Source organism: Sus scrofa, chromosome 14 (genome assembly GCF_000003025.6).
Source record: "Sus scrofa isolate TJ Tabasco breed Duroc chromosome 14, Sscrofa11.1, whole genome shotgun sequence".
In the NCBI taxonomy this organism is placed as follows: domain Eukaryota; kingdom Metazoa; phylum Chordata; class Mammalia; order Artiodactyla; family Suidae; genus Sus; species Sus scrofa.
The window spans coordinates 104,131,599-104,157,014 of record NC_010456.5 but is presented as its reverse complement, the minus strand read 5'-3'; the positions used below and the strand labels follow the sequence as shown (position 1 = coordinate 104,157,014).

Below are 25,416 nucleotides of genomic sequence, written 5' to 3'. Positions count from 1 at the left end.
CATGTAGACATATCTCTAGATGTGGCCACAGACAGTATTTCTTTTGCAAACAACAATCTGAGGTAATAAGAATATTAGTTACCTTATTAGACACTGTTAATGAAGTCCTGAAAATATGCTTTAGTTGACTATTGACTTCCAGTATCGACACCACGGTGGGGGATAAAACTGTTTCCAGTGAACTGAGAAGGTCAGTCTTAAGTACATTCTGGTTTTAAAAATAAACGAACAACTCTTTAAAAAGATTTTCACTTCCATAAATCTGGTTGATTAAATAATAATATCTTAAATACTCTGTTAACTAAACATGTGCATATTAAAATCCTAAGCGTCCATTCTCTATTCTTTATAGTCTACAAAGCCTATTTATTACTAGAGTTTATAATCATAAATCACTTACTTCTGCATAAAGTAATTAAGAAAATGGTCATTTGTGTACAATAGATTTTTAACAGTCTAACACAACAGAAGTCTGATACAAAGAAATCAGAAGAATTCAGAAGGGGGGGAAAAGACAGTCTTTTGATAAGATTTCAGGATTGCAAAGAAAGAAAGGAAAAAAAAAACACCCAAAACTATATTTTAATGAAACAAATCTCAAGCAAGTTTACTAAGTCAAAAAGGCTGAGACCAAATAGCCTTCAAAAGTGGGCTTTGGCTGGAGGCATTTGAATTTGAAGACCTGGCAACTTATATTCCACTTTATTAGAAGAACTTATCAAGGTTCTTGTTCTTATCAAAGTATATAAACAAGGTGAGAATGTATTGTAGATTGAGGATTTTTATTAAAAAAAAAAAGATGAGGAACTATAACAGAAATAATTAGTAAATACTTAAAAAGCTACTGGTATTCTTTTGAAAAGAGAACTATTATATCACTCATTCTGTAGGAGCAGCAAACATCTCTTTGCACTCAAGCAATGCTTATAAATTGGTAGAAGACATTAACAGTTACAGACTACCATTTAGTGAATGAAGCAACTTCCAAAAAGTTAGTAACAACAGAGTATCTTTTAACTGTGTCAAATTTGGGTGATTGAAGAAATCTACCAAATAATGTCATTTAGTCATATAAGTACTAAATTTTTGGCAGTGTCAGCTAACATTTGTAGTATGTACTTGAAAAACGCTCAGCAGATATTGTTAAACTCAAAAACGGAGGCAGAGAGCCCATACAAAGAAAAAAAAAATTAACTACCTAATATCCCCTTCTGGTTGGGTCAGTGTAATATCAGCATGACTCTTTCTGGACCCTTAAGGAAAGAATGACTGACCACATTCTGAGCCAATTAACAAGTCATGAGTGAGGTGAATTCACATGGAGCTGCACCTACCCTTTCTATTAAAAGGCTTACTAACTCCTACTCTTAATGTTACCAGATATAAGTGAAAAAAAGTTTCAAAGGTTAGTTACATGAGTTTGGAAATTAATCTTTCCAGGAGAAAAAAACAGTGAAAAGATTTGGCTTTAAAAATATAAAGCTACTCTCTTAAAGTGATATGTTAATCACTGTGTCTAGGAAAGCTTAAGATGAAAGAATAGCAGTTAGCATTGTTTTTGAAGACTTAAATGAAACCCTTCAAAAATAAGAGATTTACTAACAATCAGTTTCTGAAGTTCAGTTTTACTTTCTGCTGCTAATGACTGTTCTTTTAATATCATGTTAGAAATCTGAGAAACAAGTGTAGACACATTTTCTGGAATAGATGTGAGGGATCCAAGTGCTGTTGCAGTAATAGTGTCTAATGCAGAGACACTGGAAGACAGCAGATTTCCTATACCAAAAAGAAAAAAGAAAAAAAGATGTAAACTTGGACATAAACATATTTAAATACAAATACAACCTTTAAAGAGATTGGCAAAATTATATCCTTGTGGAAATTTGTAATAATAAGCTGAAAATAACTGGCTCACCACATAAGCATGGAATCATTTTAAATATAAATTAAATACCTTCTACACAGTATCTGGTAAGCACTTGTATCTGTAAGTGTATCAGACCCCAAACTGTAACTCAGTGTAAACCAAGAGTCAGAATATTCTAAAATTAATCTATAACTACAGTATTACTCTAGATAAGAGATTAAAAAAGAGAAATAAGAAATCAATAAAAATTTTTAGTGATTGGCTTAGAGTGATTAGACTTTAGGTGATTTTTAAGTTTTGACATTTCTGTACCTTCCAACTTTTCTACAGTGAAGAAAATACTTTAATAATAAACAAGTAAGAGTTCCCATCATGGCTCAGTGGAAACGAATCCGAGTAGGATCCATAAGGTTGTGGGTTTGATCCCTAGCCTCACTCAGTGGGTTAAGGATCTGACATTGCCGAGAGCTGTGGTGTAGGTTGCAGACATGGCTCAGATCCCATGTTGCTGTGGCTGTGGTGCAGGCTGGCAGCTGTAGCTCCGATTCGACCCATAGCTTAGGAACCTCCATATGCCATGGGTGTAGCCCTAAAAAGCAAAAATAAATAAATAAATAAATGAAAAATAATAAACAAGTACTTAAGGGTATTTTCCTAAATGAAGATAACAACAATGGTTATGGTTAAAAATAACATCCAGGAGTTCCTGTCGTGGCGCAGTGGTTAACGAATCCGACTAGGAACCATGAGGTTGCGGGTTCGGTCCCTGCCCTTGCTCAGTGGGTTAACGATCTGGCGTTGCCGTGAGCTGTGGTGTAGGTTGCAGACGCGGATCGGATCCCGCGTTGCTGTGGCTCTGGCGTAGGCCGGTGGCTACAGCTCCGACTAGACCCCTAGCCTGGGAACCTCCATATGCCACAGGAGCAGCCCAAGAAACAGCTAAAAAAAAAAAGAATAAATAAATAAATAAATAAATAAATAAATAAAATAACATCCACATATTCTGACAACATAACATTCGAGAGACTGATTCTCAAAAGAAAAAAAAAAGTTAGAGAATGTTTATGCACAGAAAATTTTAATAAGGAAACCCGAGATATATAAGAGTAATATCCATGGAGAATGATACAAAGTCAGGGATAAGGGAGACTTTTTTACTTCTGAAGTTTACATATTTAGCTATTATTTAATAAATATAACTTAGACTTGCTTTTTTTTGGTCTTTTTGCCATTTCTTGGGCTGCTCCCACGGCACATGGAGGTTCCCAGGCTATGGGTCAAATTGGAACTGCAGCCGCCGGCCCACACAACCACAGCAACACCAGATCCGAGCCACGTCTGTGACTTACACCACAGCTCACAGCAATGCCTGATCGTTAACCCACTGAGCAAGGCCATGGGTCAAACCCGCAACCTCATGGTTCCTAGTTGGATTCGTCAACCACTGAGCCACGACAGGAACTCCTAGACTTGCTTTAATTCAACAGCATTAATCCCTAGTCCGAACAGACACTGTGTGCACTGAAGGGGACTAGTGACACTGTCACCTCAGTTTTTATGATATTTAATTATCATTTTGAAATTAGTCTCACACTAAACAAAAGATTAGAATTAGAAATGCTTGAACTTACCAAACAAGGTCTTGTGAACTTCTAGCATGTGCTTTTGTTTTGAACTGCCATCCTTAATTAATTCTTCCATACTATTAAACAGACTATTCAGGTTTTTGCCAAAAATATCCTGAGCTTCTGCATTGTGCTGATCAACTGCCTTCTTACGATCCAGTTTAGAATGAAGACCAGATACAGCTTTTGTAGTTTCTTCAACTGTGTTGAGCAACTATATATGATTTTTAAAAATAAGTGTTGATAAGATGGATGTGACAAAAGCAGTCTAATGACTTCTTCTATGCCTCATAAGGACTTCTTCTTATAAGAACTATTAAACTTTATATAGTGTATCAGAATAAAATTTTAAATTCATGCTAATTTATCTAGGAATGTTTATTTCTTATTCCCCTCCCTTAGCCACCTAGACAATGAAAACTGATCTTGCCAATCTTTCTACAGTAATTATCTTCCCTCACAAATTTTTATTATGTTATTAATTCCTGAAGAGTACACCTAATAAAAAATTAAGTACTTTCAACATCTTCCATCATTAGAAGATACTAAATTTTTGATGACTGATTAGTTTCAACTCTGACCCAAAGCATTACATCATTATTCTAAACATCCATAACATATAGTTAAGGCATGTTCTATTTTCAAAACTCTAGGAATAGTTTTTTCTTTTTTTTTCTTTTTTTTTTTTTTTGTCTTTTTCATTTATAGGGCTGCACCCAAGGCATATGGAGGTTCCCAGGATAGGGGTCTAATCGGAGCTGTAGCTGCCGGCCTACACCACAGCTCACGGCAACGCCAGATCCTTAGCCCACTAAGTGAGGCCAGGGATCAAACCCACAACCTCATGGTTCCTAGTTGGATTTGTTTCCGCTGGGCCACAATGGAAACTCCAGTTTTTTCTTAAATTGGCTTCTCCAGTGAGGAAAATTTAGATGAAATAGTAAAATAATGTTTTCCAAACAGACAAAAATATCATTTGGGGTGAATAAAGAGAATACCACAATTAATGCTTAACCTAAGAAAATTTCTTTTACCCATTCTTTTTTTTTTTTTTTTTTTTTGTTCTTTTAGGGCTGCATCCACAGCATCTGAAAGTTCCCAGGGAACCTTAGCTGCCAGCCTGCATCACAGCCACAACAACATGGGATCCAGCCATTCCTGGGACCTAACAACGCAGCTCAAGGTAACGCCAGATCCTTAACCCACTGAGCAAGGCCAGGGATAGAACCTACATCCTCACAGATACTGGTCGGGTTTGTTACTGCTGAGCCACAACAGGATCTCCCTCTTTAATTTCTTTAATGAGAGTACAAATTAAAACAAAGAACAAACCCTGCTGGCAGTATCATGAAGTTTCTCCTCAGTACTTTCCAAAGCTGATGTGATATATTCTTCTTTAACAAGCTGTAATTTAGTTTCTTGCAGGTGTTTTTGAGTGGCTTCAAGTTCCTGTGTCTTATTTTGCAGATCAGATTTGCATTGGTCAAGTTCATTTTTATTATCCATAAACAATTCTGTAACCTAAACAAAATACATTAAACACTTTTTTTGAGAATTAAAAAATGCTGAACTTGTTGAGATACCTGGCTAGTTCATAATATAGTATTAGAAGAACCAAACAAATTATTTCCATGTAAAAGCTGTAACAAGTTACCAGGTAGGTTAGAATATTTTACATGGCATCTGGTTTCTTGCTGTAATTTCATTAAAAACTAGACCTGTTGTTATTACAGGTCTAGTGGTGTTAATTCTTCAGATTTCTTCCAACACTGCCAGTGTGAGGATGGCAATGAAAGATCTCTCCACCTTGTTATTTAACATCTGTTTTCTCCAAACATCTACATCCTCTCATCTAATAAATATTAATGTAAATGTCTCGGCATTCACTATTTAGCTTTGCTATTAAATCATACAATGCAGTTAATTTATTATAAAGTTGCATTAATATGTGTCAAAATAGAAAGCTTCCTCATTACCACTGATGATAGCTAAAAAAAAAAAAAGATACAACTTTTAGTTTAAAGGTCAGCAAAAAAAAAAAAAATTCTTAAAAAATATCAGGTCCCACACATTCTGATACTGTGTTTTAATATTTGCTTTTTTACATGACATTCATTACTGTCTGGAATGCTTACCCTATTTAGCTCCTCCTCAATGGCAGCAATTTTTTCAACCAATTCTACAATTTGTTCTTCTTGAACAGTTAGTTTTCCACTCATGGCTCTAAAACAAATTTTAATAGGGGTTTAACAGTTAATATTTTTTCCTAATCCCCATAAAATGTATCGTAACATAATTGAGGCAGTACACATCATACCTACTATTTACCATTACCATGATGATACCTACATGTCAATACCAATAAAGTGCAAAAATTAAATGTATTCTTTATCCTTGGTTTTTAAATGGACTGTTGTATTTGCTTTCTCCATTTTGAAACCGAGAATCCCTACCTATAAGGGGAAAAATATTTGTGTATAAAAAATTTGAGAAGGCACAATGCTGATGGAGGATTATAACCCACATAAAGTAGAAGTGGGGGATACAACTAGGTGTCAGTAATCAGGAATATGAAGTATAAACAAGACACACAGAATCCAGGACAGGCTTGTGAAATGGAGGCATCAGATGTCACAGGAGGAAGGGTGAGATAAGGAACTGAAACATGGAAATGTTTGCAATTGCACCTCCTCCAGGCAAACCTACCCCAATATGTAGCCCAACATACATATGATTATCATATCACACAAATCCTCATGAAATGAAAGTATTCTCTAGAGCACAATTCCTCAGCCTGAGCACTGACACTTTGGACCAGGTAATTCCAGTCTGCTTTAATTTCTTGAGCATTACCGAGTTTCAGAAGTGACTACTGTCTTCTGCATTCTTCTAGTTCCTTCATAACTACTAACAATTTTCTGTTTCACACTGTGCTTAAATGACAAAGATCCTTTTAAAAATGTAAATTTCTTAGAGTTCCCGTTGTGGCTTAGTGGTAATGAACCCAACTAGTATCCATGAGGATGCGGGTTTGATCCCTGGCCCCGCTCAATGGGTTAAGGATGCAATGTTGCTGAGAGCTGTGGTGCAGGTTGCAGATGAGGCTCAGGTCCCATGTTGCTGTGGCTGTGGTGTAGGCCAGCAGCTGCAGCTCCCATTCAACCCCTAGCTACCTGGCACCATGCAAAGTTATTACTATATTATTGACTGTATTCCCTATGCTGTACATTACATCCCTGAGACTTACTTATATAACTGGAAGTTTGTACCCCTTCACCTATTTTGGCCATTTTCCTATGACCTTCCTCTGGGAACCACCGATTTGTTCTCTGTATCTATAAATCTGTTTCTGTTTTGTTATGTTTGTTTATTTGCTTGTTGTTGTTTTAGATTCCACATAATAAGTGAAATAATACAATATTTTTTTCTCTGACTCATTTCACTAACTTAATACCCTCTAGGTCCATCCGTGTTGTCACAAATGGCAAGATTTCATTCTTTTTTATGGCTGTGTAGTATTTCATTATTTATATATCACATCTCCTTTATCCATTCATCTGTCAGCAGACACTTAGGTTGGTTCCATAACTTGGCTATTATAAATAGTGCTGCAATGAAATATGGGAGCATATATCTTTTCAAATTAGAGTTATGTTGTGCTTTGCATGTATTGCTTTTACAAATTGAAGGTTTATGGCAACCCTGCATTAAGTCTATTGGCATCATTTCTCAACAATATTTTTTTTTTATTTAAGGTGTGTACATTTGTTTTAAACTGTTGCACACTTAATAGATAACAGTATAGCATAAAAATAATTTTTACATGCAATGGGAAATAAAAAACTCATGTGACTTACTTTGTTGTAATATTCACTTTATTGCAATGGTCTGGAACCAAATACACAACCCCTCCAAGGTATGCCTGTATCCTCTTCTAGAATTGATCCCTTTATCGTTATATATTGCTCTTGTTTGTCCCTTGTTAGAGATTTTGTTTTACAGTTTATTTTGTCTGATGTGTATTGCTACCCTAGCTTTCTTTTCATTTCCATTTGAATGGAATATCTTTTTCCATCCCTGCTTTTTCAGACTGTGTGTGTCTTTAGATCAAGTGAGTCTCTTGCAAGCAGCATACAGATGGGCCCTTTTTTTAATTCATTCAGCCATCCTGTGTCTTTTGAATTAGAGCATTTAGTTCATTTACATTTAAAGAGATTATTGATAGATACATACTTCTTGTCATTTTGTTAACTATTTTCTGATTGCTTCTGTAGTTCTGTTTCTTTTTCCCTTATAGTTTGATGATTTTCTTTAGTGTTATGTTCGGGTTCCTTTCTCTTTATTCTTTGTATCTGGTATAAGTTTTGGGTTTAAGGTTACCATGAGGTTCATATGTCAACCTGTATATATACCAGTCTACTTTAAGGTGATAGTCACTTAAAAGTTTGAATGTTTTCTAAAAGCGCTTCACTTTACTGCCCTCCCCCAACACTTTGCTTTATGGACTTTTTATACTTAAAGACTTTTTAACATTTCTCACAAGAGAGAAATGAATTCCTTTAGCTTTTGCTTGTCTGAGAAAATTTATCTCTCCTTCAATCCTAAAAGATAACTTTGGGAGTTCCCAACGTGGCGCAGTGGTTAACGAATCCGACTAGGAACCATGAGGTTGCGGGTTCGGTCCCTGCCCTTGCTCAGTGGGTTAACGATCTGGCGTTGCCGTGAGCTGTGGTGTAGGTTGCAGACGTGGCTCAGATCCCGCGTTGCTGTGGCTCTGGCATAGGCCAGGGGCTACAGCTCCAATTGGACCCCTAGCCTGGAAACCTCCATATTCAGCGGGAGCAGCACAAAGAAATAGCAAAAAGACAAAAAAAAAAAAAGATAACTTTGCTGTTTAGAGTATTTTTCATTGTAAGATTTCTCCTTTCAGCACTTTATCAGGCCACTCCCTTCTGATCTATATATTTTCTGCTGAAAAATCAGCTAATAAGATAAGTTGTCTTTATCTTGCTAATTTTAAGATCTTCTCGGAGTTCCAGTCATGGCACAGCAGAAACGAATCTGACTAGGAACAATGAGGTTGTGGGTTTGACCCCTGGCCTCGCTCAGTGGGTTAAGGAGGTGGTGTTGCTGTGAGCTGTCGTGTAGGTAATAGATGTAGCTTGGATCCTGCGTTGCTGTGGCTGTGGTGCAGGTCAGCAGCGGTAGCTCTCCGATTTGACTCCTAGCCTAGGAACCTCCATATGCCACAGGTGCAGCCATAAAAAGCAAAAAAAAAAAAAAAAGAAAAAAAAAAGATTTTCTATTGACCTTTCATTTTTGTCACTTTATTGTAATGTGTCTTGGTGGAGACCTCTTTGGGTTTATCTTGTTTGAGATGCTCTGTACTTCCTGGACCTAGATATGTTTTCTTTCCCAAGTTACAAAAGTTTTTAGCCATTATATCTTCAAGTAAGTTTTCTGCCCCTTTCTCTCTCCTCCTTTTGAGACCCCTATAATGCAGATGTTTTTACACTCAATGTTGTCCTAGAGGTCCCTTGAATTAAGCTTAAGCCCGTGCCTGTGGCATATGGATGTTCTCAGGGCCAGGGGTAGAATCAGAGACACAGCTGCCAGCCTACAACACAGCCACAGCAACTCCAGATCCAAGCCATATCCGCAACCTACATCACAGCTCACGGCAATGCTAGAGCTGTGACCCACTGAGCAAGGCCAGGGATCGAACCCTCAACCTCATGGTTCCTAGTCAGATTCGTTTCCATTGGGCCATGACAGGAACTCCAAACTAAGCTCAATTCAAAAAAAAATTTTTTTTTCTTTTTTTAGGGTCACACCTGTGGCACATGGATGTCCTCAGGGTTAGGGGTCGAATTAGAGCTACAGCTGATGGCCTCAGCCACAGCCACTCAGGATGTGAACCACATCTGCCACCTACACCACAACTTGAGCAATGCCAGATCCTTAACCTCTTCTCACGGACACTATGCTGGATTCTTAACCTGCTGAGCCACAACGGACACTCCTAAAATTCTCTTTTCTTTTAGCTGTCCTGATTTGGTGAATGCCACTAAATCATGGTTTTCCAGATCACCAATCCATTCCTCTCTGCATCATCTCATTTGATAATTCCCTCTAGTGTATTTTTTATTTCAATTATTATATTCTTCGGCTCTCACTGGTTCTCCTTGATATTTATTAACTCATTGTTGAAGTTCTGTGTTCCTCCTTTCTTCTCCCAAGTCTGGTGAGCATCTTTATGACCATTACTTTGAATTTTTTATCAGGTAAATCACTTAAATTCATTTCATTAGGGTTTTGTCCTGGGGCTTTATCTTGTTCTTTCATTTGGAAAATATCCCTCTGTCCCCTCATTTTGTTTGACTTTCTGTTTGAAACAGCCTCCTCTCCTAGTCCTAAAGGCATAGATAGTCTTGTAAAGGCACATGTCCTGTGTAGACAACATATGCTGGGTAGCTTTAGCAGGCCAGGTAGACACAGAGTGGACACAGGCTAGAGAGAATGATTTAGTTTTAAAAGTTCTATTAAACATTGGTGTAAATAATGACTTACTCTGGGTTGGGGGGGGGTTGGTCTTTTTCTTAGGGCCACACCCACGGCGTAGGGAAGTTGCCAGGCTAGTGGTTGAATCAGAGATGTAGTGCCAGCCTACACCACAGCCTACATCAGAGCCACAGCAATGCGGGATCTGATCCACATCTGTGACCTACACCACAGCTCATAGCAACGCTGGATCCTTAACCCCCTGAGTGAGGCCAGAGATCAAACCTGATGGATGCTAGTCAGATTTGTTTCCACTGAGCCATGATAGGAGCTCTCATTACCCTGTTTAAATGCTGGCTGCAGCTTTTATGATTTTTTCCTGATTTATAATATAATAACCTCTATTTCAGAAAGAATTTGTTTCACATCATGCCTTTTTTTTTTTTTTTTTTTTTTTTTTTTGCCATGCCCACAACATGCAGAAGTTCCTGGGCTAGGGATCAAACCCAAGCCAGTGTTTACTGAATGAGTTAATGTATAAAAATATTAAAATGATGGAAATAAGGACATAGGTAAACACTTGAAAAAAATATGAAACACTAGTGTCTATGGTCGAGAAGTATATATGAAAACCAGAGAAACAGAAAAAAAGAAACATTTACAAATATCAAGTTTAAGAATTAAGTGCAAATTTACAAGTGATTTTTGGGAGTTCCCATTGTGGCTCAGAGGCTTATGAACCTGACTAGTATCCATGAGGATGCAGGTTTGATCCTTGGCCCTGCTCAGTGGATTGAGGAATCGGCGTTGCCATGAGCTGTGGTGTAGGTCACAGACGCAACTTGGATCCAGTGTGGCTGTGGCTGCGGCTGCAAACAGCAGCTGCAGCTCCAATTCAACCCCTAGCCTGGGAACTTGCACACCATGGGTGCAGCCCTAAAAAGTAGATTCAAAAAAAGAAAAAAAATTTACAAAAGTTTTTTGGATTTTTTTTTTTTTTTGGTCTTCTTAGGGCCACACCCACGGCATATGGAGGTTACCAGGCTAGAGGTCCAATTGGAGCTGTAGCCACCGGCCTACATCAGAGCCACAGCTACTTGGGATCCGAGCCACGTCTGTGACCTACACTACAGCTCACGGCAACGCCGGATCCTGAACCCACTGAGCAAGGCCAGGGATTAAACCTGCAACCTCATGGTTCCTGCTTGGATTCCTTAACCACTGAGCCACAATGGGAACTCCTACAAAAATGTTTTACAATAATATTTTTGTCAAACGGGTATGAGCTATGAACGAACCAAATAAAACTAAAGTCACATAAGAGAAATAAAAGGAGAATTGTTATATAATACCCTATGGCACACAATATAAACTTTAGCATTTTTAAAGTTAACATATGACAACAATCAAAAGGATTTAGTGCATTATGATAATTGAAAATAAATGTAAAATTAAGTTTATTATATCTTTTAAAATGATCGTATAATGTAACATCTATAAAAAAAGTTAAAAGATTATATTAAAATACTTTGGGTTATTTTCAATTAGCTTTAAATACCTTTTATCATTCTTTTTTTTTTTTTTTTTTTTTTTTTTTGCTTTTTAGGGCCACACATGCAGCATATGAATGTTCCCAGTGTTCCCAGGCTAGGGGTTGAATCAGAGCTGCAGCTGCTGGCCTATACCACAGCAATGTGTGATCTGAGCTGCATCTGAAACCTACAACACAGCTCACAGCAATGATAGATCCTTAACCCACTGAGCAAAGCCAGGGATCAAACTCGCATCCTCATGGACAGTAGTTGGGTTCACTACTGCTGAGCCACAATAGGAATTCTCCCTTTTATCATTCTTTTTGTGTGTGTGTCTTTTTTTGTCTTTTCCAGGGCTGCACCTGCAGCATATGGAGATTCCCAGGCTAGGGGTCCAGTCGGAGCTGTAGCCACCGGCCTACACCACAGCCACAGCAACGTGGGATCCAAGCCACGTCTGCAACCTACGCCACAGCTCACGGCAACGCCAGATCCCCAACCCACTGAGCAAGGCTAGGGACTGAACCTGACACCTCATGTTTCCCAGTCAGATTCGTTAACCACTGAGCCACAACAGGAACTCCCCTTTTATCATTGTTAATTTTAAAGATGCTCTATGAAAGTTACCCACTTAATATCCTCAAGGATAAATACAGTCAGAAATTTTTCAAGTTACAATCCTTAGCATCCCACTTACCTTATGCCTCTATTGTTATTATTGTAGTTTCCCTATAAAGCTTCAGTAGAAGTTTTCCTTGGAACAAACCACTCATGGGTTAAAAAGTGAACAGAGGAGTTCCTGTTGTGGCATAGCAGAAATGAATCTGACTAGTATCCATGGGGATTTGGGCTTGATCCCTGGCCTCACTCAGTGGGTTGGGGATCTGGCATTGCTATGAGCTGTGGTATAGATCGAAGATGTGGCTCAGATCCTGAGTTGCTGTGGCTGTGGTGTAGGCTGGCAGCTGCAGCTCCAATTCAACCCTAGCCTGGGAACTTCCATATGCTACAGATGTGGCCCTAAAAAGCAAAATTAATTAATTAATTCATTAATCAATTTAAAAAAGTGAACAGGGAGTTCCCAACGTGGCACAGTGGAAAGTGAATCCGACTAGGAACCATGAGATTTTGGATTCGATCCCTGGCCTGGCTCAGTGGGTTAAGGATCAGCCGTTAATGAGCCTGACCAGCATCCATGAGGATGTGGGTTTAATCCCTGTTCCCACTCAGTGAGTTAAGGATCAGGTGTTGCTATGAGCTGTGGTGTAGGTCGCAGAAGTGTCTCGGATCTGGAGTTGCTGTAGCTGTGGTATAGGCTGGTGGCTAAAGCTCCGATTCAACCCCTAGCCTGGGAGCCTACATTTGCCATGGGTGTGGCCCTAAAAAGACAAAAAGACAAAAAAAAAAATTGAACAGATTAGAGGCTGCCAGGGGTTAGGGATCACTAGGGAAGAAGGGTAATGAATATGACTACAGAGAGGTGGCAAGAGTTTGATGTTTACAATGATAGGACAGTTCTATATCTCAATTGCAGAACTACAATGAATCTACAAATGTGATAAAATAATACAGGATTATACACATATTGTACCAATGTCAATATCCTAGTTTTGATATTGTACTAACCAATTTAGGAAACGGGGGATGGGGGTGGTAAATATATATGACCTCTGTACTCTTCTTGCAACTTCATATGAGTCTATCATTACTTTAAAACAAAAATTTATGTAAGTTTTTTAAACTGTTTCATAACTACTTATTATTATTAAAACCAAAAATATTTATAGGAGTTCCAGCCTTGGCCCAACAGGATCGGCAGCATCTCTGTGGCTCTAGGATACGGGTTTGATCCCAGGTCCAATTCTGGGCCCAGCACAGTAGGTTAAAAAATCTGGCATTGCCAGGGCTGTGTGTAGGTTGCAGATCAGATCAGATCTGATCTGATCCTGGGCCCAGGAACTCCATATGCCATGGGTGGCCAAAAAAGGAAAAAAAGAAAAAAGAAGCACCTACAGGAAGCATTTCAAACAGCCTATTACCAGAAAATGCTTATTCTTAGAAATTCATTTCCATAGCCACGGGCATACCTAAAATTTTCTTCCGAAATGTACACTCCATTTTTTTCACGGGCTGCAGCAAGATCTCGTTTCAGACGCTCTATCTCTTCTGTATATTCCTACACAAGGAGAATATTGTCTCAATTTAGCACTTAAATTTTTTTTTCCATTTGGTTTGGGGAAGATATGTAATAAGTAAAACAAAGTTAGTCCTTTTGTTTTTAAAGCATAAAAAAGTATGATTAAAAAGCCATACCATACTTTTTATTCAATATTTATCTGTTTAGGATAAAGTCTTTCAACAGCTTTCAAAGCTCCTTTAAATGCATTCATAAAAATATGGACTTCTGAAGGCAAAAATCAAGAACCCACTTGAAGAGGTACCCACTGGCTAAAGACAGGACAATATCAATGTTATTGAGGATATGAATCCTTGTGATGGAGCTGTGCAGTATCTTGACTGTGGCAGTGGCTCCATGAACTAAACACGTGATAAAGCTGTACAGAGCTAACCAAACACAAATGCATGAATACAAGGGAAATCTGGCGAATAAAATCAGTGGACTATTATTAATGTCAATATTCCTGAGGTGATACTTTACCGTACAGTTTGACAAAATGTACAAAGGATCTCTATTATTTCTTTCAACTGCATGTGAATCTATGGTTATCTCAATAAAATCTTCAACTGAAAAAAGAAAACAGGAGTTCCTGTTGTGGTTCAGTGGGTTAAGAACCTGACATAGTCTCTATGAGGATTTAGGTTTGATCCCTGGCCTCACTCAGTGGGTTAAGGATCCAGCACTGCGGCAAGCTGTGGCATAGGTCATAGATGAGGTTTGGATCCAGTGTTGTAGGCCTGCAGCTGCAGCTCTGATTCTACCCCTAGCCTGAGGAACTTCCGTATGCCACAGGTGTGGCTGTAAAAAGAAAAAAAAATCAACAACAACAAATAAAACCCAAAGACACTATCAAGAAAAGGAAAAGACAAGCTAGACTGGGAAGAAATATTTACAAATTATCTCATAAAAGGCTTGTATCCATCCAGAAGGTATGAACAACTCTATATACCTTAATTGAAGCAAATAATTTAGACAGACATTTCACAAAAAGGATATGCAAATGGATAATAAACATGTGAAAAGATGCTCAATATCATTATTGATTAGGAAAATGCTAATTAAAATTGTAGTGCAGTAACATTATGCACTTATTAGAATGGCCAAAATTAAAAAGGCTGTAACAAATGTTGAAGAGAATGTGGAGAAACAGTAACTCTCATGCACCTTTTTTTTTTTTTGTCTTGTCTTTTTAAGGGCCACACCCACGGCATATGGAGGTTCCCAGGCTAGGGGTCGAATCAGAGCTATAGCCGCTGGCCTACGCCACAACCACAGCAACACCAGACCCTTAACCCACTGAGTGAGGCCAGGGATCAAACTCTCAACCTCATGGTTCCTAGATCAGGTTCATTAACCACTGAGCCACGACGGGAACTCCAAACCTCATGCACTTCTGATGAAAATTTAAAGTAGAGTCACTTTGGAAAAGTTTCTTAAGGAGTTAAATACTCTTTATACAACCCAGAAATTAAACCATTAGGTATCTATCCAAAAGAAATGAAATCACATCAACACAAAGACTTGTACATGAATGTTCATAGCAGCATTATTGGAAAAAATCCAAATGTCTATGACTGGTGAATGGATAAACAAAATGTGATATTATCCATATACTGGAATACTGTTCAGCAATAAAGAGAAACAATCTATTGATACATACTATAACATAAATGAGCCCCAAATGTTATATAAGAAGGCAGATGCAAAATAGTGAATACTATGTATTTTATTTATAAGAAATGTCTAGAAAAGGGAACTCAGTAGTTTACTGATTACAAAGAGGGAAGAGGGGAACTTCACAGAGTGATAAAGTTATCTAAAATTGGATTGTGGTAATGCTGAATATTCTTTTTTTTCCCCACTGTACAGCAAGGGGATCAAGTTATCCTCACATGTATACATTACAATTACATTTTTTTTCCCCACCCTTTGTTCCGTTGCAACATGAGTATCTAAACAAAGTTCTCAATGCTACTCAGCAGGATCTCCTTGTAAATCTATTCCAAGTTGTGTTTGATAAGCCCAAGCTCCCGATCCCTCCCAAACCCTCCCCCTCCCATCAGGCATCCATGAATATTCCATAATGTAATAAAAATCATTGAATGGTAGGCTTACAGTGGGTGAATGTTATGATAATTATATCCTAATGTATGGTATACATAATGCATGGTAATTATACCCTTAAAACTAAAAATAATTAATTTTTTAAATAAAAATAACTGAAATTTCGTTGCCATGAGCCGATAAAGTCAACGTTATTAGCATTAGAAAAAACATTTTAACATATAGAGTATTTAGTTTAAATCATTAAATGAAATGCCTTACCATGGGCAATTTAATAAAACTTTTTTAAACAATTATCTCTATCAGTTTCTCATTTTCACATTTGTCAAACAAGATTTTATTACTCCACAAAAATGCACAATTACCTTAATCAGAGCTTTCTTGGTGAGTTTCTGGTTAACTTCAGGCTTATTTAGTATGTTCTTTGCTCTATGAGCATATTCCAATGTACTAAGAGTTTCCTGTGATGAAAAGAAAAAGCCAATTACTAAAGATATGAGAATAATGCAGTTTTCTTATCCGAAATATACTATACATAACTTATAAGTAGTAATTTATAGTTATATCTAAATCTAAAAATCTACCCACTAATATTACTATACCCAACCTTTGAAAAGAAGGATTGGCAGAGTTCCCTTGTGGCACATCCAGTTAAGGATCCCTGGCCTGGAAACTTCCGCATGCGAGGGCACAGCCAAAAAAAAAAAAAAAGAGAGAGAGAGAGAGAGAAAGATAAAGAAAAAGGATTGTTCAAAACATCATTATCTTTTTTTCCTTTTCAAGTTTATTATAGTTTGATCTAATAATTTTTTGCTTTATATTCATTTTAGAACTCAATGAAAGGAATCCCTTTGTAGGCTCAGCTGGTTATGAACCCGACTAGTATCCTTGAGGACGTGCGTGGGTCTGATTACTGGCCTACTCAGTGAGTTAAGGATCTAGCATTGCCATGAGCTGTGGTACAGGCCCAAGATGCAGCTCAGATCCTGCGTTGCTATGGCTGCAGTACAGGCCTGCAGGTGTAGTTCCAATTGAACTCCTGGCCTGAGAACTTCCATATGCCACAGGTGTGGCCCTAAAAAGCAAGCAAACAAACAAACAAAAAAACCTCAATGAATTTCATCAATTGATGAATAAACAAATGTCCTATATCCATACAAGAGAACATTCATTCACAAAAACGAATGAAGTTTTGATACCTGTTACAACATGGATGAATAGTGAAAACATTATGCTAAAGGAAAGAAGCCACTCACAAAAGAACACTTATTGTATGATTCCAGAAGTACCAAGAATAGGCAAATCTATAGATTAAAAAAAGATTAATAGTGACTCAGGACTGAGAGCAGGGGCAGTTGGGGTGTGATTAGTAATGGGTTACCAGGTTTCTTCCTGGGATGAGAAAAATATTTAGACTTAGATACAATTTTATGGTATGTGAATTATATATCAATAAAGATTTTTTTGGCCACATCCACAGCATATGGAAGTTCCCAGGCCGCTGCAGTGACAATGCTGGATCCTTAATCCACTGAACCACAAGGGAACTTGAATATATATATATTACTTTTTTTTTTCTTTGTCTTTTTGCTTTTTCTAGGGCTGCTCCCATGGCATATGGAGTTTCCCAGGCTAGGGGCTGAATCGGAGCTGTAGCCACCGGCCTATGCCAGAGCCACAGCAATGCGAGATCCAAGCCTCATGATTCCTAGTCAAATTCATTCACCACTGAGCCATGACGGGAACTCCCGATATACATTTTTTTTTAATGAGAGAGGAGTTAGAGACCTTATAAGATCTTTTCTAATTCAATTTAAAGCAGATAATCCAATACATAAGAGTAGATTTTACCATCTTTGTTGCTTCTCTTGGTTTTCCTACCTGTTCTACACACCCAATGCCATCTTCAGTGCTCTCTAAGCTGTCTCTAAAACACTAGCAATTCACTTAACCCACTCCGAGGTACTCAATTAAACTGTTCACTGCTAATGAGCACAGCACTTTTCTTGGAAGACTGTGAGCAGGGGAGTTCCCGTCATGGCTCAGCAGAAACTAACCTGACTAGTATCCATGAGGATACAGGTTCAATCCCTGGCCTCATTCAGTGGGTTAAGGACCTGGTGTTGCCATGAGCTGTGGTGTAGATTGCAGACGAGGCTTGGATCTGGTGTTGCTATGGCTGTGATATAGGCCAGCAGGTGTAGCTCCGATTTGACCCCTAGCCTGGGAACCTCCATATGCCACAAGTGTGGCCCTAAAAAGACCAAAAAAAAAGAAGACTGTGTGCAAAGTGTAATTAACTAGTAATTAACTAATCTTTTTAAGATTAAAAGCTACTACATGGAGTTTCCGTCATGGCACAGTGGTTAATGAACCTGACTGGCATCCATGAGGACTTGGGTTCAATCCCTGGCCTCGCTCAGTGGGTTAAGGATCCAGCATTGCCGTGAGCTGTGGTGTAGGTCACAGATGTGGCTCAGATCCCATATTGCTATGGCTGTGGTGTAGGCTGGCAGCTGCAGCTCCAATTAGACCCCCAACCTGGGAACCTCCATATGCCTTGGGTGTGGCCCCAAAAAGACAAAACAAACAAAAACTACTACAAAGGAAAAAGATCATTTTTTTTCCAGTGGTGTCCTCCTCTATGTATCCACATGCAATGTCCAGGTTCTTTTTACTGTGAATGAAGCCAAGTGATGAACTTTAAAAAAATGTGAGAGTCAAATAAGAATTATAGCTACTACACTTTTGAATACCTTTCAAAGGGCTTACCTCAAGATTGAGAGATGCAGGTGAAATTGTTGCAATTATAGATGTTCTTGTACGTCCCCCAAGAGAGTCCTGGAGGATTCTAGTTAGTTTGGATTCTCGATAAGGAACATGAGGTGTTCTTTCTACAAGAGCAGTAATAACCCTTCCCAAAGTCAAAAGGGATTGATTGATATTTCCAGCTTCCCGAGCTCTCTTGTCAACTGCTCCAGATCGGCCAATGTTCTCGCTTCCAGCAAGATCAACCTTGAATTTTAAAAATAAAAATAAGTTCTCAGTCTATTGGATTTGGAATAGAAGACTTTTATTCTCATATTGTACATAATATGTTAAATAGCCAGTAAACTATTTTTTCTGTAATTAACAACCCGCTACAAAGCTAATAACCTAGTAACTAGAAAAACATTGTCTGGAAGTACAACTTTCAAGCTGTTCTATGAGCTGATAAAGAATGTGACAATGGAATAAAACTACCATGTGACCTAACAATCCCACTTCTGAGTATGCATCCAAAGGAAATGAAATCACTATCTCAAAAAGATATCTACACCCCCATGTTCAATGTATTATTCACAATAACCAAGGAATGAAAACAGCCTAAGTACCCAGTGATGGATGAACAGATAAAGAAGATATGTGATATGCACATAATGGAATTATTATTCAACCATGTGAAAGGATATCCTGGCATTTGCCACAAAATGGATCAACCTAGAGTACATTATGCTAAGTGACAGAAGCTGGACAGAGTAAAACAAATACTATATGATCTCACATGTGGGATCAGGGTGTGGGAGAGGGAAAACATATGGGAGGGGAGAAAGCTGAACTCATAGAAACAAAATGTAGAATGATGGTTACCAGGAACAAGGGAGATGGGGAGAAAAGAAAATGCTGGTCAAGGGTTACAAGCCTTCAGTTTTAACATAAGTAAATGCTGGGATCTGATGTATACTATGGTAACTACACTGAAATGTGCTGAAAGAGTAGATCTTAAGCATTCTCACCAAAAAAAAGTAACTATGTAAGGTGATGGATATGCTTATTTACCTGATTGTGGTAATCATTTCACAAAGTACACTAATATCGAGTCATCACATTGTGTATTTTAAGTACATAATTTTATTTTCAATTATACCTCAAGAAAGCTGGTGGTGGGGGGGAATCAGAAAGAATGAAACAGTGGTATTAAGGTTGCTGCTTACCAAATTCAACTTTCCAATTTTAACAAGCTCTTCTCCATCAACTGTAGTCTCCTTCATATGTATGGTAACAGAGAAAACTGAATGGGAACGACTAGAAAACAAGACCAAGTTGCCCAGTTATTATAATGCAAAACATTATTTGCTTTCTATAAAACATTGAAGGGAGTTCCCATTGTAGTTCAGCAGTAACGAATCCGACCAGTATCTATGAGGATGCAGGTTTGATCCGTGGCCTCGATCAGTGGGTTAAGGATCCGTCATTGCTGTGAGCTATGGTATAGGTCTCAGATATGGCTCAGATCTGGCACTGCTGTGGCTCTGGCATAGGCCATCAGCTGCAGCTCCCATTCAACCCCTAGCATGGGAACTTCCATATGCCACATGTGTGGCCCTAAAAAGAAAAGTAAATAAATACAATATTGAAAACAGCAAAGAAAGATCTAAATCCACCAGGGTAGAGAAAGATAGTATCAGAAAGGGTAGCAATAAGATTTTGGAAGACAGTGGATGGATAGAATAATGCTAAGTTTTTGCTTTCTTGTATTTGCTGCCCATAGAGGAGACCCCAATAAGAAGCTACCTGAAAACAGCCTAAAAGACTTGAATTTGGACAGCTGCCTGGTGTGTCAGAGGAAAAGGTTTGCAATTGATCTATTTATAAGAACGGCTTGGAATATATCATCACCATAAATTCAAACGGCACCAGGCAAGCCATCAGATTACAAACCCGAATGTCAGCTGTGCTAAAAGGACATTGCTCTGCTTTGAAAACATCATCAGAGATAGGTAGCTTCTTGCTCTGAACAGCAGAAATAGTAAATAGCAGTGTTTACCAAAACACTATAAGAGAATCACAGCTAAAATATAAAGTTTTCCAAAGTCTATCTTACGCAATATACTGACATTCTGCTTTTATCTGGAAGATGCAAAAACCATATGGACAACCAAAGACCTCATTCCCTTCTGTGTCAATGACATTTGGTGAACATCAACGATTGTTAATGTCATTGTTGGTTGCCAGATGGTAATGTTTAACTTTTTCATTTGTACTTTCCACATTACTTGGAAAATTTTACAGTAAGTATCATTTTTACAAAGTTATTTAAAAGTGTTTTTTCTTTCTTGGCTGCACAGCATGCATAAGTTTGTGGACCAGGGATCAAATCTTCACCACAGGGGTGACCGGAGCTGCTGCAGTGACAATGCAGGATCCTTAATCCATGTGCCACAGGAGAACTCCAAAATTATTTAAATTATTTTAACTATCACAAGGAAAAATACAAACTATCATCTGAATTATAACATGCTTCTCGTGTTTTCCTACCGTTTGCTCATTCTTAATTCAAGATGATGAAATTAAGACAATTAGAGAATAGAAGTCAACTCTGATTTTGGAGAAGTGAATTATGTTTTCCTTCTCTTTATCATATACTTTCAAAAGAAGAGATCTTTACTCCAGTCTATGTATCAAAAAAAAGGAAATCCTACATTTTTCAAATTTACAGAATAGGAATTTTATATTTTATAGAAAAATATTTAGAGAGGAGTTCCCGTCAAGGCGCAGTGCTTAACAAATCCAACTAGGAACCATGAGGTTGCGGGTTCAATCCCTGCCCTTGCTCAGTGGGTTAACAATCTTGCTGTGAGCTGTGGTGTAGGTCGCAGACTCGGCTCGGATCCCGCGTTGCTGTGGCTCTGGCGTAGGCTGGCAGCTACAGCTCCGATTAGACCCCTAGCCTGCAAAGCTCCACGTGCCACGGGAGCGGCCCAAGAAATGGCAAAAAGCCAAAAAAAAAAAAAAATTTAGAGAAAAGAAATTTTCTTAAGTTCATTCCTCTAAATTCTAAATAAAGTCTTAGGAGTTCCCTGGTGGCACAGCAGGTTAAGGACACAGCATTATCACTGCTATAGCACAGGTTTGATCTCTAGCCCGGGAACTTCTGCATGCCATGGGTGCAGCCAAACAAACAAACAAAAAAAAGAAATAACGTCATAAACCAATAATTTAAGAAAAACAGAAATTTCATTCTATGATTGGTTTATAACTCAAGTTTTTTGTGTTTTGTTTGTTTTTAGGGCTGCACCTGCAGCATGTGGAAGTTCCCAGATTAGGGGTCAAATCACAGCTGCAGCCTCTGGCCTACACCACAGCCACAACAACACCAGACTCGAGCTGCATCTGCTACCTATGTCGGAGCTTGCAGCAACACTGGATCCTCAACCCACTGAGCGAGGCAAGGCCAGGGATCAAACCCACATTCTCATGGATACTAGTCAGGTTCATTTCCACCAAGCCACAACGGGAACCCTATAACTTAAGTTTTAAAAATGGAAAGCTAGGAGTTCCTGCTGTGGTGCAGTCTCTGCTGTCTCTGTGCAGTGCAGGTTCAATACCGGGCTCAGTGCAGTGGGTTAAGGATTTGGCATTGCCACAGATGTGGCCTGGATTTGATCCCTGGCCTGGGAACTCCATATGCCATGGGAGCACCTGAAAAAGGAAAATAAAAAGGAAAGCTATTATAGGAAAAATTAATTAAAATTATAAAATAATCTATACCCCTACGATGTTATGTTATTCTTCTTCTTTCTTTAAATGCATACATATTTAGAGTTGTAGTTATACTTGCTATAGCATAGTATAGAAATGTCCAACTGTAAGAGAGCAAAAAAATGAGAACTAGCCCTAAAAGTCCTTCTCTAGCTCAGGGAGAATGATATTCAGGTAAGTTTACCTAAAGTAACATATTTAGTTGACTGCAGATCTGGAACTAATCTCAAATATCTAACTCCTAATCCATAACTCTTTCAATTACATTCTGACATTTCTTCGAAGATGAGTAGAAAAAAAATCACCTCTGACTTGGTAAACTGCATTTGGGGAGTCTGGGATTCATCCTATAAGGGATGCTAACAAATATGCTCCTTTCTCCCCTTGAAAGCCAGTGTTAGTGACCATTTGCCTTCCTACATTAAAATGAAGCCATTTTGGGAAAAAAAAAAAATCACATCATACAACCTAAATATATACAATTTTTGTCATCCATACCTCAATAAAGGTGGGAGGGGGGAATTGTTATTTGATGTTCTTCTAATCCTTGCTCAAACCAGCGATTTGCAAACTGTGTTCTAAGTATCCATAGGGGCTCCAAAAAAGTGCTTAAGGAGAATTTTCCTAAGGCTGAGGAGATAAGCCTCTGAGCTTCCCATTGCCAAATCAACTACAACAGTTGCATTAATCTGGGCTCCCACATACGATTTCATTTGGGTAAAGAAATCTTCTGGTTAAAAAGACTTAATACTCTGCTCAAGTTCAGCTTGTCTTTGTTCTCCTTTCAACATTTTCCCAATATTGGTGCTATCCCTATAAATCTCAAGCCAATTACTAAGGCCTGCAATCTAGCATACAGTCTAGATGTGTGACTCACTGACTTTGACCCAATTTGATTGCCCAAGTTCATAATTCTTCTTAAAGAGGGAGTGGAGTAGTGGGGGAGACAATGGCTTTCTCACCTCGAGTAGGCATTCATCAAAGTTGCTGCAGTTGTCCTTTTTGCTGCTCCCTTCTCCAAAATTTGATAGACCTCATTCTTGTTATGTACCGTAATTTCTTCTAAACCTTTGATTATCACTCCCCTCTGACCAAATATTAAATGGCATTCATTAGATTGGTTATATATGGAGAAAGAGAGAGAGAGACTTTTCAAAGTATAAAACTGTAACATTTAGAGACATTTTATTCTCCCAAGACTGAAGTTACCTTGTTACGGGGATCATCAAACATCTGTAGTCTCTCAGAAACATCAGAAGATGGATTAAGAAGATCAAAAAGCTCTTCATTATAGATTTCCAACAGAGACACTTTGACTGAAAATTCAGTACCATTATCAGTAAGTTTCTCAAAAATTTGATGAAGAGTACGTGGAATTATACCAGCCAAAGGGTCCTAAAATTATAATATTCATAAGCACTTAAATAAAGCATGAATGCCATTTACTGCAACAGTTAAGACATAGATAAAAAGGGCCTCTTTTATAGTATATTTAAACATAAGAATGTCAAAACAAGGAAAAAAAAAAAAACTAACCAAATTTAAGAAGCCAACTTTTATAAATCATTTACAACAGTCTGTTCAATAGTAATTATTCTTCCTCCCACCTTCCACAAATCTGTCATTCTCAGCAGCCACTTCATGCCTGAGCATTACACAGAAACCAACTAAGCCAAGGTACTTATAAAGCCAAGTTCAATAACCCTTGCCAGTTTTTCTCATCAGAAATAATACCATCACTTTAATCGGAAAAGTGGCTCACCTAACAGTATATTCCCTAATTCTGACATAAAACAAATTGTTTCTCAAATTTCTAGGTATACTTTTTTTCTTTTTCTTCTTAGGGTCCAGCCTAGGGGTCGAATCAGAGCTGCAGCTGCCAGCCTACACCACAGCCACAGCAACTGGATCCAACATAAGCTGAATCCTTAACCCACTGATTCCACTCTCCTACAATACTCTGCTCCAATTATTCTGTCCTAAATAGGCCCTTCTCTTATCACTTTAACTGTGCCATATGTATTGGTCCTCTCTCTCCTAATTACCATACCATATTCTTTAATTTTATTACAGTAGCAGTTTATCTTAACTTTGTGTTTTATATGCATACACTGATCTTTTCCATTTCAAGACAGAGGCCTTCAACCAGCTTTTATTCAGTATACTTTAGCCACTTTAGAAACACAAGTCTGTTATAAACAATAAATACCTCCTCCCAAGTATACTCTTCATTAGGGGACCTTTCACCTTCCATTGTAAACGTTTTTCCGGTGCCAGTTTGGCCATATCTGTCAAAATTAACAAAAGTGTTAAACAAACAAACAGAAACCAAATACATGCATCTAAACCTTTTCATCAATTTAGAAAATAATGTTTCACTCACGCAAAAATAGTGCAATTATAGCCCATAATAACTTCATCCAGAATTGGACAAACAACACTTCGGTAAACATCAATTTGTTTAGTAGATGCTCCAAAAACCTATCCAAAAAAGGGGGGGGGGGTTTATTTTTTTAAAAAGATTCAAAATTACTTTAATAATTTTGGTTTTAATATATTAACTTATTTAGCCCACTAGAAACCATTTGACAACTCAAAGAATCAAATGAAATTTGCAACTGCATGCTAGAACCTAGAGAAAATATGTATACTAGGAAATCTTTACATTAGTGAATAACAAAGAAGTAGCAGCATTTTAGGAAGTAAGTACCATATCAAAAGTATATGTTTTCCGTGAGCTCTTGTCAGCCAGTCCTCCAGTTCGTACACTAACTTCTTTCCTTACGTGGTCACATTCTACTACAGAATGGGCATTAGCTTTCCGTTCTGCCAAATTAAATGGTCTATAAAAAGAAACACACAAGGTTATTCAAAATCTGTTAGGTATCAGGTACTGATGACATTTTTATTAATACCTCAGAAAAGAACAATGTGAAGTTTTACTACACCATTGTTGACAGTGATTAAATGGAGCCTAAAGAATACTGCAAAAGCCAAGAGCAGAATCTTAAGGATTTCAATTCCTAGAAGTTTTTTAAAAAAAGTTTTGAAAAGTATGTACAATTATGACAGTTTGTTGGAGTAGATGCTAACAAAATTGATAAAAATAATGACTAAGGGTTCCTG

At 38.0% G+C, this 25,416-nt stretch overlaps 1 protein-coding gene across 1 annotated transcript in view; it reads right to left on the bottom strand.

Annotated features, from left to right (window-relative positions):
* KIF11 (kinesin family member 11) overlaps positions 1–25,416 on the bottom strand; it is a 51,543-nt gene that overhangs the window by 20,367 nt on the left and 5,760 nt on the right. The window contains exons 2-15 of the mRNA XM_003133148.4: positions 25,001–25,133; positions 24,674–24,771; positions 24,500–24,578; positions 23,500–23,685; positions 23,253–23,377; positions 19,743–19,833; positions 18,541–18,783; positions 16,134–16,229; positions 13,613–13,701; positions 5,628–5,715; positions 4,825–5,013; positions 3,499–3,706; positions 1,604–1,776; positions 83–208 (exon numbers count right to left, since the gene is read on the bottom strand). Of these exons, the coding sequence (XP_003133196.1) occupies positions 83–208; positions 1,604–1,776; positions 3,499–3,706; positions 4,825–5,013; positions 5,628–5,715; positions 13,613–13,701; positions 16,134–16,229; positions 18,541–18,783; positions 19,743–19,833; positions 23,253–23,377; positions 23,500–23,685; positions 24,500–24,578; positions 24,674–24,771; positions 25,001–25,133 (1,924 nt within the window). The remainder of the gene's footprint in view (positions 1–82; positions 209–1,603; positions 1,777–3,498; positions 3,707–4,824; positions 5,014–5,627; positions 5,716–13,612; positions 13,702–16,133; positions 16,230–18,540; positions 18,784–19,742; positions 19,834–23,252; positions 23,378–23,499; positions 23,686–24,499; positions 24,579–24,673; positions 24,772–25,000; positions 25,134–25,416) is intronic.